General features: G+C 45.6%; 1 protein-coding gene across 1 annotated transcript; it reads left to right on the forward strand.

Moving 5' to 3' along the window:
* Positions 1 to 5,993: 5,993 nt before the first annotated feature.
* enc3 (ectodermal-neural cortex 3) lies at positions 5,994 to 16,795 on the forward strand. The gene is made up of 4 exons (XM_085397822.1): positions 5,994 to 6,281; positions 7,314 to 8,348; positions 8,436 to 9,210; positions 15,431 to 16,795. Exons 2-3 carry the CDS (start codon positions 7,326 to 7,328, stop codon positions 9,180 to 9,182), a joined length of 1,770 nt encoding a protein of 589 aa, XP_085253948.1. The 5' UTR covers positions 5,994 to 6,281; positions 7,314 to 7,325; the 3' UTR covers positions 9,183 to 9,210; positions 15,431 to 16,795.
* Positions 16,796 to 17,062: the final 267 nt, after the last annotated feature.

Below are 17,062 nucleotides of genomic sequence, written 5' to 3' on the forward strand. Positions count from 1 at the left end.
ATGTTGGAATATCTGTCGTCATGAAGGCAAGTTGGGTGTCGTCCCTTACAGATATCACATAAGTGTCTGTGGCGGCAGTCTTTAACATTATGGCCTGGTTTCAGACAACCATAGCAGAGTTTGTTTTCCCTTACATACTTTCTTTTCTCTTCCAGAGGCGTTCCTTTAAACTCTGGACAACTATGTAGGCGGTGTTTGTTATCATGACAGAATGTACAAGGGGGCTTTAAGCTTGTCTTGGATGGTACATTCTTCTCATTCTCTGTAAGTGTCTGTGTATGAAGAACAGTAGATTTATTTTTCCTTTCTTTCAGATGATGTTTCTCTGCAGGTAAGTCTGATAAACGTAATGCATGGAGGGAAGTTACTGGGTTACAGGCAATCTCTGCTTCTAATGACATGAAGTTGACAAAGTCCTGAAAGGCTGGAAATTCCTGTCTGTCCTTCATAAACTGGGTCACCTTGCGGTTCCACCTTGAAGCTGCCCACTCAGGTAACTTTTGGACCAGCTTTTGGTTCTCTTCACAGTCATTCAGAATGTCCAGCCCTTTAATATGAGGCATGGCTTGCTGACATGCATGTAGGAAGTCGGCGAATGCTCTGAGTTGTTCTGCATCCTTTGAGTGGATCTTTGGCCAGCTAGCTAGTTTTTCTCTGAAAGCTCTCTGCAAGACGAATGGTTGACCGTACCTGCTATTAAGGCGATCCCATGCATCCTTATACGCTTCATCATCCTCCCTGTAAAAGATACCATCAAGTGTCTTTCGTGCTGGACCTCCCACATATCTTCTCAAGTAATGCAGTTTGTCAGCTGAACATATGTTCCTTTTATCTATGAGGGATATGAATGAAGATTTCCATTCAATGAACTGGATTGGGTCGCCGGTGAATACAGGTGGCTCTGGCATTGGAAGTCTGTTCATGGCTATGCTGTCTTGTACTGCTTGAGCTAAGTGGGACACATCTGTCTGTGGAGGTGAAGCTGGAAATCTTATGAGATGCTGAACTGGAGCCAGAGATACAGCTTGATGTGGGTGCATATGTTCCTGGTTCCTTAGTTTGCTGTTAGCAGAGCACAAGCTGCCCTCCTGCATTACATCTTGGTTGTAAATTGACAATCTTGCTCGTGCTGCTCTTATATCCTTTTCAGCCCTTAGTCTTTCTAGTTCATGTTTTTGAGCTTCAAGATCCCTTTTCTGTTGCTCTACTAAGAGCTGGATCCTTTCCTTTTGTTTTCCTTCCGCCAATAACAACTCATATTCTGCTTCCTTTGCTGCTAATTCTGCTGCAGCATCTGCTCTTTTTACTGCGACAATGGAGTCTATAGTGTGTTGACTTGGAGGTGAAACCGTGGATCCATATATGGAATGAGCATAGTCTCTGTTAAGGAGCTCACGAAGGCGTTCTTTGACTGCTTCACTATCATAGTCTTCGTCTATGCCTGATATTCTTTCATATGCAATTTTAATAATGTCCTTTGTTACGGCCTCACATGCATCAACACGACGTCTCGTTTCACTGGATGGTGTGAGGTGATCTCTGATCTGTACATAAATGTCCGTAATATCATTCATGCATTTCTCTAAGATATCAATGAGAGCTGCGATTTCACTTTCTGGAATGTTTAGCTTTAGCTGATTTCTTGCCTTACGTGCCTGGATCTTCCATTGATCATAAAGGTGCATGAGCCGCTTCTCCCTTTTGTATGCCTCCTCTCTCTGAAATGTAAGCATCTTCTCCGTGGGATTTCTTGGGCGATCAGATCTGCGAAGTTCCTCATCCTTGCTTGCTTGACAGATGTCTTTTATTTGATCTGAGCCTTCTGCTTCTGCAGTTAATATCTGAGATGCTTCCAGTTTGAGCGAGTGTCACATTTAGACCATCACAATGAATCCCTCTTCTTTCATCATAGACTTTGGCAGTCAGGTGAAACTCGTGAGGCTGAAGCTCTTACTGTAGCATCCCTGGCTGAATGATGGTCTCTTATACTGATGCTTCACAGAGGTTTTATTGGAAATGTTTTTATTGAAACATTCAGTGAAGACACCGTAAGAGCTAGGAGCAAAACAAAACCAGCAATATTAATACCATAAGATCAAAGGAAACAAATTTCTCCTGCTCACATATAGCATATACATCAAATTTACATCACTCAATTCATTGTATCACCTCACTAACTTACCACTACACATAAAGGTCAAGTTCAAGGTTAACAATATAAACTCTATTAAACGACATTTTGATTGCATGTAACTTATTCCGTTAAAGGAAACATTAACAAACCTTGTGCCACTGTCAGCCAGGTACTAATTGGCAAAGTAAACGTACATATTTTTCACTTTAAGGCACACTATTTTACCATATCCTAAAAGAAACGTTACTAACAGCCCTTTAACGGTTTTGTGCCAGTTTCCTGTTTCAAAATAAAAGCATGGATTTCAAAATAAAACCGAAGTGCCTTTCAAACAAACGTAAAAATATTTACCAAATTTAAAGGTCATTTACACAAAGTGCGGCACATTGTCTCAATATGCGTGACAGGAGCGCAAGGGGTAAAAAATGCGGTGCAGTCCAACATGAAGAAGGGCATCTGGTCACCCCTACGATTAGCACGTGATCCACCTTAACAAAAGTGCTTTTGTTTGCCACACGGTGGAGCTGTTCTCCGCTAAATACTCCCTCGAGTTTGACTAAGTTCAGTTAGGCTCTTTCACAGTGTGCTGTAAACAGTTACATGTGTCGATACATGTTTGTGACTGTTCATGAAGCAGATGCTCTTTGTGCAGATCAACACCATGTGAGGTCAACTTTCCTGTCACTGCACATAATAAGACTTTAATCTGTAACGAGGCTGATTTTCCTCTACTGAAATTAATTTTGTATTCATTTATTTTCCACCCATAAGTCATAATTTTTATTTATTTTATTATTAACTAAAAATAATAATATAAAATATTTAATGCACCCCTTAAATTTAGATTGAGATTTATTTAAAATAGTTACACACGGACATCCTTTGAAAGGAGCAGTCACTCTTTAAATTGTAGTCCGAGCACAAGTTTTCCTGATTCTCTGTGTGTTACTTTGATCAGGATACACTTTATCCTTCTAATGACTAAACTGCATTTCTCTTCCATCTATGGATGGGCTGTCACTCTAAAAGGAGGGACAATTCTGTCAAATCTACTTGTTTAAAGATAACATCATTTTCAATAAATGTTAGGACTAAACATGTCAGCTGTCCTTGATAAGCGGGTCATGAGCCAAAACATTTACTGCAGGCTAAAATAAATGAAAAGCCAGAGTTGCCTACAGGAATAGAAAGTCAGAAGGAGCTCTGTGCTGTTTGCGTTGGGGCCCAGGGTTAAGGATGGCCTCTCCAAGGACCCCCAGCTTTATGTTTCAGACTCAATGACCTCACTAAGAAGACCACCTGCCTTGAGCGAACAAATAAGTGGTACAGTGTAGGCAACAATGGAGTGGCGGTTACTGTCATCTAAACAGACGCTCACTGAGTGGTTTATTGCACTGTCGGGGGTGTTGATGAACAATCGTAGGGGGTCTGATTAGTGTTGCGCCTGCCCAACAGTAATTAATGACCAGTCATACAAAGCTTGGAACAACACACACACACACACACACACACACACACACACTCCACAGACCAGTTAGGCTTCAAGCCCTGGGGGTCGAAAGGGCCGGGGGCGGGGAGGAGTGGGTTAAAGCAAAATGAATTAACCCTAGATTACAATCATGAGTTCATTAATCTAATCTGCTTAAATTCTTAATCTCCTTCAGGCACTTGTGTGCATAAAAGCATTTGGCTCTTCCAGCAGTAATGAGTAGCGGCTACAATTGTTATAAAATTGTGAATTACCAGCCAGTTTATGACTGTCAGACTTTGAGGTATTGCACCAGGATGTGAGGTTACTCCAGGACGTTTCGCTGTATAAGAAAGAGACGTCTGCTTACTTGATAAATGAGATGCACTCAAATGTAAATCCCCTGTCAAGCAAATAATAGGAGAGGAAATAGTGGATAAAAGGGAAGACGGCTTAAAACACTGCTTCTCTCATCCACACAAATTCTGAAAGCTAAGCAGCAGCAGCAGTTTGTAATCTTCAAAAGCAGCTGCTGAGCGACACTAAGAAGGAGTTCAAAACAGGAAGAGAGGCAGAGGAAACCCGAGATGTGTGGCACCCACTCTGGTGGACTTCAGTCTTCTCGGTGCACAAACAAACCAGTGTTGTTTAAATCCATGAGGTTTTCTCTGCTGACTTCTATTACGCTTTTCCACAGCAGACACTGTGGCCTGTCAAAGCACGACAATCACTAATAACATTAGCAGAAATTCAAATCCATTTAAATTCACCCACTGGAACAACGTGAGAGCCTTGAAACTGACACACCTTAACAGAATAAATTGTTCACATCATCAGTCACACATGTCAGGGCATGTCCCAGCAAAGGCTGGCGCATAATTGTTACATTTTCTCACTTTAGTCTCTTTTCTAAAACTTTGAGTTGCAGACAAGTACAAGCGGGCTTGACTTAGACGACTCCTCACTGACCTGCTTCTCGTCCTGAGAGGCTGCTTGGATCCGAGGCGCATTCTTTATGAATTGTTGCAAACCTCACGAGTGCTTAATTCCTGCAGAAAATGCCAAGAATTCAGCTGAAGAAACAATCTCACAGCGCTCAACCTGCAATCATATGATCACTAAGACTGTTGTTCCAGATATTTTACTGATTGGCCGTCTTGTATGATGTGCGAAAATCCTTTAAGAACTTCAGTATGCAGTTTTCTTACTCTAATCATTAATTTTTTAATTCTTTGTCAACCTGTGGATAGTTTACATTCCAAAATTAAAATGTACACAGTTGATCTGTCCATTTTCTCCCACTTATCCTATTCGGCTTCACGAGGGGGCTGCTGCAGCCCATCCCACTGCATGGAATAGGCTCTGTTATCTACATGGTAGCTATTTTTGTGGTTTTCAAAAATAATCAAAAATTTGGGGATTTACTGCCACAATGTTTATTCTTGTGAGCATTATGGAAGAGTTGTGCAACACTGAGACCTCTGTGTTATAAAAATGGTGCAAAATAATGCAATAGCTGACCGAGTTGGAAAACAATCTGAAAAAATCTCAGTAATTTAAGCAAAATGTTTGTGTGGTTTCTGCACTATCTGTGGGTGGGGATGGGTGTGCTGGATGGACCTGTGACTTTCTGAAAACCTTCTAGAGAGCAGATTATTAAATCTTATATGATGTAACCTCCATGTAACTTTTTTACCTTTCATTCAGTTAAAAATCGTGGTTAGTTATTTACAACTTCACACCGCTGTCTTTCACAATCAATGCGTTGATTTTTTTTCTAGTAACAATAGTTATTTCATGAAATTATGTTTATGCTGTTCATCTCGGTCACATTTGACTCAGAGCTGGGTGAGCAGACTGGTCTGTGAAATGAAGGTCATTTTAAGTGATCTTTAGACTGTTTTGTGACATCAAAGTGTAAAAATCTCAGCAGCAACAGCTTTCAGGAAAACCTTTCTTAAACATCAGCCTGTATTACACGTGTAGTTTTAACCCTGTGCGCATTTACACCCAGCATCGATGCCGTCCTGGATAGTTTTTCTGTCTATCGTTATGTCGTCTTTTTTCACAGACTCCCCTTTTCCATTGTGTTGTTCCGCTAAATCCTTTACAAACACAGGCTGCTTGGCGTTCATTGATAGCGCTGAAATGGAGATTTTCTTCTTTACGCGCAAGCCAAGGAAAGGCGAGAACAAAGCAGGCAGGTGAAACATACAGTGACAGGTGTTTCGGGTGATTCATGGCGATGGTTTCTGAATATAATGACGGACACTGATCCAGGTTGGCTGGAGAATAAAGGAAAGCTTTGCGCTGATGCTTGAGCCCATTGGCCGGCGGGAGCAGGAGTGGGAGGAGCCAGAGGAAACACCACCGCTGCTGCTTCGACTCTTTCTCTCTGCGCTCAGCTCGTCGCTCTCCGGCACGCTGCTTGGCTTCACCCACAGAAAACAGCGAGCGGCTAACTTTCCAAAAATTGTTTTGTTTCGGGCACAAACCCAAGAGTGTGAAGACAAACAGATGGCTGAACCGTCTCCCGCGAGTTTAGGGTGTGATACAGCTTTAAAGTCGGGAAGCGGACTCGCCTGAAGTGTGCCACAACTTCAAACACAAACCCGACGACGGGTGGAAGTTGTAGCCGAGATAAAGAAAGGAGTCGGGATCGCTGCCTTTCCCACCGAGGTAAGATCCAACCGTACCACAGCGCTCGCGCGCGTTATTACTGAGCTGTAACACTGTTTCCTTTGATCTCGGCCGATGCTTTGCAGCTGCTAACTTGGGAGGAAAGTTGAGCGCATGCTGGAAGTGCTGACCAGAGTTTCACATTTACTGCACACAACGAATTGGATTTCACGCTGTTTCCCCCCCACCCCCCTGCACGGAAGTCCACCGTCCCTCTTTCAGCTGGGTTGAATGGCCGATTTAAATTTATCTGCTGTGAAACAATGGGCGCTTTAAGGCGGGAGATATTTATTTGGTCGTTTTCAAGTTATATGTGGGCTCTTTGTTAGCCCGCCGCGCCGTGCCAGGACAAGTGGGTAGCTGAAATATTTCCTAGAATATTAAACAAACCATATAATGTCACTCCCACTCAAGCTTCATATATAAACGATCAGAAAATGCCCCCCCCTCCTCTATTTCTCCCTTGTTGCACTGCGGTTACATAATTTTATCCTAGAGGAGCTGCTCTGAGGTGTCACATCTTATGTGGGCTTGAAAGCTCCTGTATGTGAGCCAGCTGAGAAACACAACAAGCTGGCAGGAATTTATTGGCTTTGCCGAGTTTGGAGGTGACTCACAGCCCTGAAATGGAAGAGGGTGGAAACACCCAGGTGTTGCTTCTAGCCTAACCTTAATCGTTGAAGGTTATTCTAAGAGCCGGTTGTTCTCACGGCTCTGACAGTGATGCATGCTTTATAGATTTTTGCACTGTGTAAATCACTGGTGCACTAACACACACTGGGTTTACGTGGGAGTGCGCCTTATCTGATCTCCTTTCATCTCTCCACAGTCTGAAGTCCGTTTCCGCTGCAGCCTGACATACTGATAAGAGTATTTCATGTACAGCCCATTCATCGGTGGCGGCAGAGTTTTTGTTTAATCATCAAATGGGAGGAGTGCTCACATCAAAAGATTTATATCTGGCCAACTGTAATCAAAATAGAATTAGCTGTAAGAGTAACTTATCCATGTTTTTTTGTCTCTGTGTTCCAGGTTCAAGTCAAGATGTCTGTCAGCAACCACGAAAACAGAAAGTCTCGCTCTAGTTCTGGCTCAATGAATATCCAACTCTTCCACAAGACGTCCCACGCGGACAGCCTGTTGACTCAGCTCAACCTGCTACGCAAACGCAGCGTCTTCACAGATGTCGTGCTGAAGGCCGGCAACCGTTCCTTCCCCTGCCACCGCGCCGTCTTGGCCTCCTGCAGCCGGTACTTCGAGGCCATGTTTAGCGGCGGGCTCAGGGAGAGTCACGACGGTGACGTCAACTTCCACGACTCTCTCCACCCGGAAGTGCTGGAGCTTCTGCTTGACTACGCTTACTCAGCCCGGGTCATCATCAATGAGGAAAATGCAGAGTCACTGCTGGAAGCTGGAGACATGCTTCAGTTTCACGACATCAGGGACGCGGCGGCAGAGTTTCTGGAAAAGAACCTTCACCAGTCCAACTGTCTCGGGATGATGCTGCTGTCCGACGCCCACCAGTGTCAGAGACTGTATGAGCTGTCGTGGAGGATGTGCCTGGCGAACTTTGCTACTCTCTTTAGGACAGAAGACTTCCTAAGCCTCCCCAAGGACAAAGTTCAGGAGCTCATCCTTAGCGAGGAACTGGAGGTGGAGGACGAGAGCCTGGTGTACGAGGCCGTTATCGACTGGGTCAAGGCGGACATGGAGCGTAGGCACAGCGAGCTGCCCGAGCTGCTGCGCTGCGTCCGCTTGGCGCTGTTGCCTGAATCGTACCTGCTGAAGAACGTCGCTTCAGAGGAGCTGGTGATGTGCCACAAGGTGTGCCGGGAAATCGTCGAAGACGCTGTGCGGTGTAAGATGCGGATCCTCCAGAACGATGGGATCGTAACCGGATTCTGTGCACGTCCAAGAAAAGTCAGTCAGGCCCTGCTGCTGCTCGGAGGTCAGACTTTCATGTGTGATAAAGTCTACGTGATTGATAACAAGACCAAGGAGATCACCCCCAAAACAGACATCCCCAGTCCCAGGAAAGAGTGCAGCGCCTGCGCCATTGGTTGCAAGGTATTTAAGCAATGAATCGACTTAAATGTGTCATTTTTCTTTTATGACCCCTCGACGATGTAAACACGCTCTCTCTCTGTCCCTCAGGTCTATGTTACTGGAGGACGTGGATCTGAGAATGGAGCGTCCAAAGATGTCTGGGTCTACGACACATTACACGACGAGTGGTCTAAAGCGGCGCCGATGCTGGTAGCCAGGTTCGGACACGGTTCCGCGGAGCTCGACCACATGCTGTACGTAGTGGGAGGACACACTTCCCTCGCCGGATCCTTCCCCGCCTCTCCATCTGTCTCTCTCAAGCAGGTGGAACAGTACGACCCTCAGACCAATAAATGGACCCTCGTGGCCCCGCTCAGAGAAGGAGTGAGCAACGCTGCCGTTGTCGGCGCCAAAAACAAACTCTTCGCTTTTGGGGGCACCAGTGTAAACAGAGACAAATACCCCAAGGTGCAGTGCTTCGACCCCTGCCAGAACCGGTGGTCGGTGCCGGCCGCTTGTCCGCAGCTGTGGCGATACACGGCAGCGGCCGTGGTCGGCAACCACGTCGTCGTGATCGGCGGCGACACCGAATTCTCTGCCAGCTCGGCGTATCGGTTCAACAGCGAGACGTATCAGTGGTCAAAGTTTGGCGACGTGACAGCCAAGCGGATCAGCTGTCACGCTGTGGCGTCGGGAAACAGGCTTTATGTGGTCGGAGGGTACTTTGGGGCTCAGAGGTGCAAGACGCTAGACTGTTACGATCCAGCGTCAGACTCCTGGGACAGCGTGACCAGCGTGCCCTACTCGCTCATTCCCACTGCCTTCGTCAGCACATGGAAGTACCTCTCAGCATAGAGATGCACTGACGCTCTGAGGTTTTGCGGTGAGTAATTGTAGCTTCTTAAAGTGACGCAAACAAACAAGATGTCAATTACTGTATGTGTGCTATTCATAGTTCCCCTTTAAATCTTCAGATCATATGTGGGACCTGGCTAGCATAAAGCACACTGTTACACAGTTACAGTTTCACTGTTACACTGTTAGTTACACTGTTACAGTTTCACTGTTACACTGTTACTGTTACACTGTTACACAGTCCAGGTGAATGCCTCTTTAAACCGTCCAGTTTAAAGACTCTTCTGTGTTTTCAGGGTTGCTAATGGTTACAGTGGTTACACATTATCTAGCTGCTGTGCCGGCTGGGTGTCGGGTAAACATGGAGGAGTCTTGGTTTAGAGAGCAGGAGGAATGTCAGTGGTGCTGATAATTACAGAGCGAGAGCTGCACAACAAGACCTCTGACACTGACGGGAGCGAGGTGGAGAGGCAGGCATCAGGTCTGTGCTTGTAGTGAATGGCAAAAGGGTGCAGGGAGCTCTGCAGGCCCAATGCTGCTAACGGGGTGCCTGTAACGAGGCAGTTTGAAAAGTCGATGCGTCACGTTCGCTGTGCTTTAGATAAGATCAGAGACATTCTGTTTGTTAGCTCGTGTGAAGCAACACTTAAGATTTGGACATTTTACAGGACGGGGAAACAAACAAGTCCTCGACTTGCTCCCAGGTTTTGAAGGATTTCAAAAAGGAAAAAAGAAAAACGAATTCCATACGTGCTGACGAGTTTTTCCCACGGTGACAAACAGTCAAACCAGTCATCAGGAATTCAGGAACAGAGAAAGTCTAAAGGGTATAAAAATATGACTGACTACAACAACTCAAGAATAATAGGAGCCAACTGGCCTGAAGGGAAGGCAGGGGCAGTTTTCAGTTTCATGCGAGTCTATCGATTGATGCTTTACTCCTGAGGCGTTTTCTGCTTTTACACGGTGCAATGACAAGCGCAGTGAGCAGCTTTATTTATTTATTTTTCACACGTTCCCGGTGGTTTGAAATTTCACGAGGCCCGTGCTGTGACCTTATTTCAGTTCTGGTGCGATCCGTAGAAAACAGCTGAGTGCTGCAGTAGTTATTGAATTTGAAATTAAAGGGTTTTATCTTTATTACAGTAATAAAACTGTAAAGGAAAAAACAAGGAGGGGTTTTACGACACTGCAGCCAGCGGTCGTGTAGTTTAGCTTAGCACAGAGAGTAGAAAGAGCTAGCCTGGCTCTATCTGCTCTGTCTAAAGCTAACAAGAGTGTTTGCATGTCACTCTGCAAAAGTAACTAAAGTTAGAAGAGGTCCAACTAACTTCTACTCTTCATGCTAACTTAATTGCTTTCTACAGAGACTGTAAACAAAAAATGGACACGGCTAATATGACATCAGCCGTTTCTTTGTAAATGTCGACTACAACGTTTCAGTTTCAGTCGTCTGGCAGTTGCCATCCCGTGTTTTGGAAAAAATAGCTGTTGTGATGGAAATTGAAATTGTCTGTAGAGAGCAAATGTTTTCACTCCTGGCTGTTTTAATGTGGGAGTCTGAAGCCTAAGCAGTGACACGAGGATCTGTATTTTTGATGGCTGCACTGAGGACGTCAAAACAAGAAAACAAGCCGACTTCAGAGAAGCAGGAGTGACTGCTTGGCCTTCGGGTCTCCAGTTGTCCATAACCTCCATAACCAAAGTATAATCCAGGCATAAGTGGACTGACTCGCTTTTGGGGCCAGACTCAAGTGGCCTCTTGAGAAACTTCAGGTTTTGTTGCTTTGCGCTGGTTTTACTTTCCAGCCTGGGGGTTTACTGCTTGGTCTCCTCCAGCTTCATATGCTGTGCACCATGAGACTGAGAGATCGTGATTAAGAACCAAGTTGACTGAAACTAGACGGACTCGATCAGATAATCATAAATGCAGCGGTAAATGTGAGCTGTTCTTATATGTGCTTGACGAATGTTTGGCTAGAAAATAGCCAGAGTGGATACAGCTCAAGTTAAAATTCTGTGCATATTTTGTTATTTTCTGTTTGACAGACCCAGGTGCATCCTGGGTAAATCCTCCTCCCCCACAGTGCAAAAGCAACAGTAAAGGCACCTCCTCTTTTTATTCTGCCAGAGAGTTTGAAAGTAGAGTAAAGCAGAGGCGAGCGACAGTAAACAGCTGGAGATGATGGGGCTGGGGGCTTAGCATTATGGGGCTGCTGGTATGGGCCACTGTATCCATGGTAGCCAAGGTTTCTGGGCTGGGATGGAGACAGACAGGCTGCCTGTGAAAGATCAAGGAACCGCGTCTTTATGAACCTCGCAGTTACAGTAGCTGCCGTCCTGCTGCTGACTGCCTTTATGTTTAATTACTGCACAGATGGAGAAAGCTCAGATTTCCAGCTTGTTAAACACACTCCTTCCCCAGACCCTTGTTGACTTTCTCTCTCACACACCCAAGAAAGGAGGAGGGGGGCAAACACAAACGTATGCACAAACTGAAGGAGAGGAGGAGATAAGCGAGTAAGACCAGGAGAAGCAAAGCTATATTTTCCAGCGCTTGGCAGCCGAGTCTAACGCCTGCCTAAAAATACGTTGCTCCAAAGTTTTCAACTTTCAGCCGGGGTTAGAGAGAAGAATACTGTGTTTCTGCAAGTGTGTGTGTTTGTTTCCTCCCAGCAGTCTGGTGAGACTTTACACATTGCTGGCATTGCCCTTCCTAGTAAAAACCAGCCGTCCTCACTCTAATTTGGGAGGAATGAAGGTGTGGCTTGCTTTCCCATTAGTAAAGATTTGTTAATGTCGCCTTGTGGTTTGCGTGGCCTGTATGGGATTACCAGCCGTGCTGTGTCTTTCTTTTTCTTTTTTGTCACCACCTACTGCAGTTTGTTGCCCTGTGCATTTCCACCAGATGTGACTAACCGCAGACTTCAAGGCCAAGCCAGAACCCACTGTGGATGGGGGAAGAGTGTTTGTAAAGGCTCGTGTTTGTTCTGGGAATGGGAGTAAGAGCCTGTGACGTTCACAGACGGGTTTAAAACACGCAGAACTAAACGCGTGTAATTTTGTTTAGACTCGTTTATTTAGTGCGTCTTTTGGGAAATGATAAGCTGGATGGCATCCGGGGGGACAGCCTGGTCCGTCGTTGGTGCCAGACTACAGGCAGACAACACGTAACTGGATCCCGCTCTCTCACCACTGAACTGTAATAGCCTTGAAATGCCTGTTATGTTGCCTGAGCCTTTGCCCCCCCCCCACAATTCAGCTTTTTAACGGCTTTAACCGACGGTCTTGTGAGGTGGGCATGGCTCTCTGTGATAGGGTACACCTGGAGAGGTCAGAGGTCACCGAGGGACTCCTTGGTGGTTTCTCTTCATCCCCAAACAGCTGCTGTGAAATAGAAAGGTCACGGTGGGATCGGGGAGGAGGACAGCAGAGGCCTCAGTCACTCAATACTAATGTTTTATTAATGCCTTGCTGTGAGGGCCACCAGGAGCACGGGCTGAATGAAGCTTTTATTGTGGCATCTGTGTACAACAAGGCCCGCCCCCCCAGCTCACGCACACGTGCACGTACAGTCAGAGTTAGCACGTGCACGCACACTTGGTCTCGGGTCCCTCGAGTAATCAATCTGCCACATTACAGCCCTCAGCACAAATGCTGAAATTTGCATAAACCTAATGGTGTTTTTATTGGTCTTTTCTCCACGCTGGGACTAACAAAAGGAGAAAAGGGAAGACGATGCTTAAAATGGCTGAATAATCACCCAGACTAATTCGATTAGACCCTTAAAAAGAGACGAGCTGTCATACAGTTACAGCGGCCCCCCTCAGAGAGCCAGCTGGGGAAGGAAACAGTGTGTCTGCCTGGTAATTAATCCAAATTGCGTAATATTTGCTGAAGTGGTGCTGAAAGTGAGGCTCGTCCAGTCACAGAGATGCTCTTTGTTTCTGCAGCGATTCATCAGGCGCGCCTCATTATGCTTTAGAGCCGTACCAAGATGCCTGTAAGCCGGAGCTCATTCCCAGAGTCCTTCACGCATCCCTGAAAACAATGCAAACTCATGTAAATGAAGTGACTGCGATTCATGCATCGGTCAATACGCTGCAGTTTCAGGTGGTCATTAGTAAACATGGCACAGACCTTGTTGCACACAGGGGACAGCTAAAGAAAGGACTGGGCTAAAGAAAGGACTGGCTTTGGTTCGTTGGGCTTCTAGAAGATGCAGATGTGGGTTTTAGTTAAATGCAGCTTTTGCAACATGCCAGGTGTCATTCTGTGAGCCGCTCCTCTCCAGGTGTCTCAAACTGGACGTTGTGTGATTTCATGAGACAAGCTTTTGTGAAAACATGAGGCGAACCTGGCAGATCCAAGCAGAGCAGCATTTAGTCCCAGCCCATCTGTTTGGTCTGCAGAGGCACGCAGCAGTTGCTCCTGATTGGACGCACACAGCGCACCTGGATAATTCCTGGGTTACAGCTGTGTCTAATGAAGAGCCGTACTTTGAAATGTGGGCGAAAGGTGAACGCTGTAAACGATGCAGCACGGTGTTGCGCAAAACTGACCTTGATGTGACAGGTAACAAGGAAGTGACGGTCTGGAGTTCATCCAAGGTGACAGTGAGCTAAAGTTTGGTCATGTGAGACGAGGATATTATCTCTCAGTGGATGAACTAACCACGGCAGTACATTACCTCTTTGTTGCTTTGGTGTCTTTAAGCACTTGGTGAATGTTCTTCACTGTCTGGGCCGCGGTTCAGCTCGTCGTACCCTGGACGTGACGGCCTGATGCCGCAGTTCTTATGAAGCTTTGATAAACAGAGCTGTCACGGTCTGAGCAAAGTGGCGGCGTGTTTGGGTTTCATCATCTGCACAGCAACCGGTGCTGCCGGTGAGCCATGCACATGTGCACTGACAGAGAAAGCAGAGGCCTAAAGCTGCATGCGATGCAATGAGTGCTGCTGTTCTTGCTTTTCAAGGCAGGATGAGCTAAGCTAGCTGAGGAGCCTAGCTGTAGAGTCTTACTGAACCATGAACAGGTAAAATTGGAATGATATGATTATTTGCAATAAAGCCAAAAAAAGATAAAATAGTGGTTACAATTTAACAAAGCCAAGGTTTGTGTATATACAGTGTGTGTGCCAGTAATCACTGCAAGCTTCAGGCTGTTCAAATGCTCGACGGACGGCTTTCTCTTCCACGCTTGGAGCTCCACCCACCTGCTGTTTTAACATCTTCCGCTTGTGAAAAGCAGCCAATCACAGACGACTCATTTCACAAGGCAAAACTCCTCTGACAGAGTTCAAGAATAAATATCAGGAGGTGGAACGCAGCATAACAATAAAGCTCCTTTTCAAAGGAAGCTTTTATAGAGATTTGGAAATGTCACCGGCACGTCTGCTGCAGTGGTAGAATCAGCACGCTCGCAGCGATAAACAACTAGAGCCTGAACAGCTCCAGCCTATCACAGCAATCAAGAGTTTAAACGTGCAAACAAATATTCTCCAACTGTGTCTGACTGTTACGCTTCAGGCAAAGTATTCACAACCGTCACAGATGTGCGTGGATCAGTGAAGGCTTCTGAAGTATCATCGGGCTTTGTCAGCCGTGGAAATTAGAGTCTTTAGGTTATTCAAACAAACCCCCAGCAGAGCCCGAGTACGAACTCGCTGCCTCACGCTGCAGGCGGGTTATTAGTATCTCTGCAAATGTGCAGTATGCAAACCACCAGGTTCAGGTTTCTGTCCAGCGTCCCAAACATCCAGAGGACGACTTCCTCATACCGCCACGAGAGGAAAATTAGACAGTGAGGTTGCAGAGGAATATGAGATTCCAAAGAATTCATTACAGTGTTTGTATTTTTAAAAAATGCAGCTTGCAGATGCAGGAATTGCAGCATAAAGCCTCCTATCAGGATAAAGCAGATGGTTTTTGGAATATGTGCTTTTTATCTGAGTTCACTGAAGCTTATTTTCACTCACAGGTCCCAACTTCTGCACCCTCAGATATTCATCACTAAGCCACATAAATGGTTAAATGTTGCTGCGTTCAGAGGTGTTATTAATGCTCTGTGGCCAAAGCCTGATAAAACAGCACAGTGATAAGCTGCTGTGTAGCCTGGAGGTCTCTGCCTTCCTCTCCCTGAGAACGTCCAGGCCCTCTGGTCATGTGCCCAGCGTTCTCATACAGGGTCCTTGTACAGCAGAGTTCACGGGACCAGCACATTAATCCCTCTCTGTCTTTTTCCCTCAGATGAGCCTCAGAGTCTGGTATGCAGGAATGTGCCCCCCCTCGGCGGCTCCGAGGAGGAGGAAGAGGAAGAGGAGGGGGTTTTGCGTGTTCCCGTCGTTTCTCCATCCAGACTGATTCACATTATCTCCAACTGCACATGAGCGAAGGCCTGGAAACAGCACAGAGACTTTTGTTTTTTTACCCGATGTGTTTACTCGTGCTTCTTGTGTAACTTTGCCGTGTTGTCCCCGCGTCTGAAGTGGACTCGCTGGTGCGTGTCCAGCAGGGCCTTGTGAGCACGTCTCTCTCTCTGTAGCTGCTGTCGCTCTGTCAGCCCTGCACTGCTCGTCCGGAGACGTGCATCCTCTCACCAGTGCATCACCGCTCTAACTGACACTTTAGCTTGTTTCACCGCGAAGAAGGAAGTTGAGATGTCCCTCTTTGTCCTCGCCCACTCCTGACACTGTTTACTCAGGTGTAATTTATTCAGACTGAATTAGACCTTTGCTGCGGCCGGCATGTGCAGAGGGAGAGGAGACGTTTGGGGAAGTGTATGATTTTGTGAACAGAAACGATCTTCCTGTCTGTGTTTTTAGAAGTTGGACTTGGGCTTCCCTCAATCTTGCTGAGCTAAATTTGTATCCTCTTCCTAACTGAAAATACAAGCTCGCAAAAAAAGGAAGAAAAAAGAGGGAACGTGGCCCATCACGACTTGAAGGAGACACTCGTCTGTGTCGGCTTTCAGATGATGATTTCTGTCTGTTCTTATCTGTCTCAGGGTCATGTGTACTTGCTGAAGGAAGGGTTACATCTTTTGTTATCGCTCGTCTGAAAACAAATTTCATTCTAGTGAATGTACTTTTTTTTTTGTGATACAAACTCTTCTTTATGTCGTTTTGCCAAGTGGAAAATGTCTGATCGTGCTTAAAAGCGTCGGTCATATCTGAAACAGAAATGTTGCCAAAACCTGAATATCTAACTTTAGTGTTGTTATGGATTTAAATAACAAAACTTAGTGTGATAGCCTTGTAGCTGCAATAGTGATTTTTTCTTTCCGTGTCTACAGAAGTCTTTGGTGTGTGTATAGTTTTGTACATTTGCCTCGTAATTCATTTGTAGAAGGCTTTAAATTTGCACAACTCTCTTAATTGTCTTAATTTTGTATCTTTTGTCTTAACCCGGTCGGGTAGTGTGAGTAATCGAAGCCTTTTTGTAGCAAATCGTCAAAAATATGTTAATTTGCTCTCTGTGCAAGTCTCCGATGTATGGCAGTATACTCCAGATATACTGATATATTAAGCTATTACTGAAACAGTCTGTTACTACTTGTTCTATAGTTTGTTACTTTTCAATAAATGTCATCTTGTTGGACTCGTGCTCGTCCTCTGTGGAGTTCAGCAGCTGTACAATCACACAGGTGCTTCAGATAGTTTCCAAATGCAGGTTCGGAGCGCTTTTGGTATTTTACCAGCAACTGCTTCCTGCTCTCTGTGCACCGAGGAGTCGCTCAGATTAACTGCTCATGTTTGATCTCTTTGACAATATCACGCGTCAGGATCACATGGTATGTGAAGCAGAGAAGAAAACCCTTCTAAAATCACCATCAGAACGCTCAGATCTTTAAAATATACCCTGATGATTCTCACCAGCAGT

Source organism: Rhamphochromis longiceps, linkage group LG23 (assembly GCF_057381845.1).
Source record: "Rhamphochromis longiceps isolate RC_006_pf linkage group LG23, R_longiceps_female_GT1.1, whole genome shotgun sequence".
In the NCBI taxonomy this organism is placed as follows: domain Eukaryota; kingdom Metazoa; phylum Chordata; class Actinopteri; order Cichliformes; family Cichlidae; genus Rhamphochromis; species Rhamphochromis longiceps.

Excerpts from the sequence above, each read along its gene's own strand:
- enc3 (XM_085397822.1), top strand. The coding sequence starts at position 7,326 with ATGTCTGTCAGCAACCACGAAAACAGAAAGTCTCGCTCTAGTTCTGGC. Across the intron at positions 8,349-8,435 it reads CCTGCGCCATTGGTTGCAAG|GTCTATGTTACTGGAGGACG; the intron begins GTATTTAAGCAA and ends TCTGTCCCTCAG.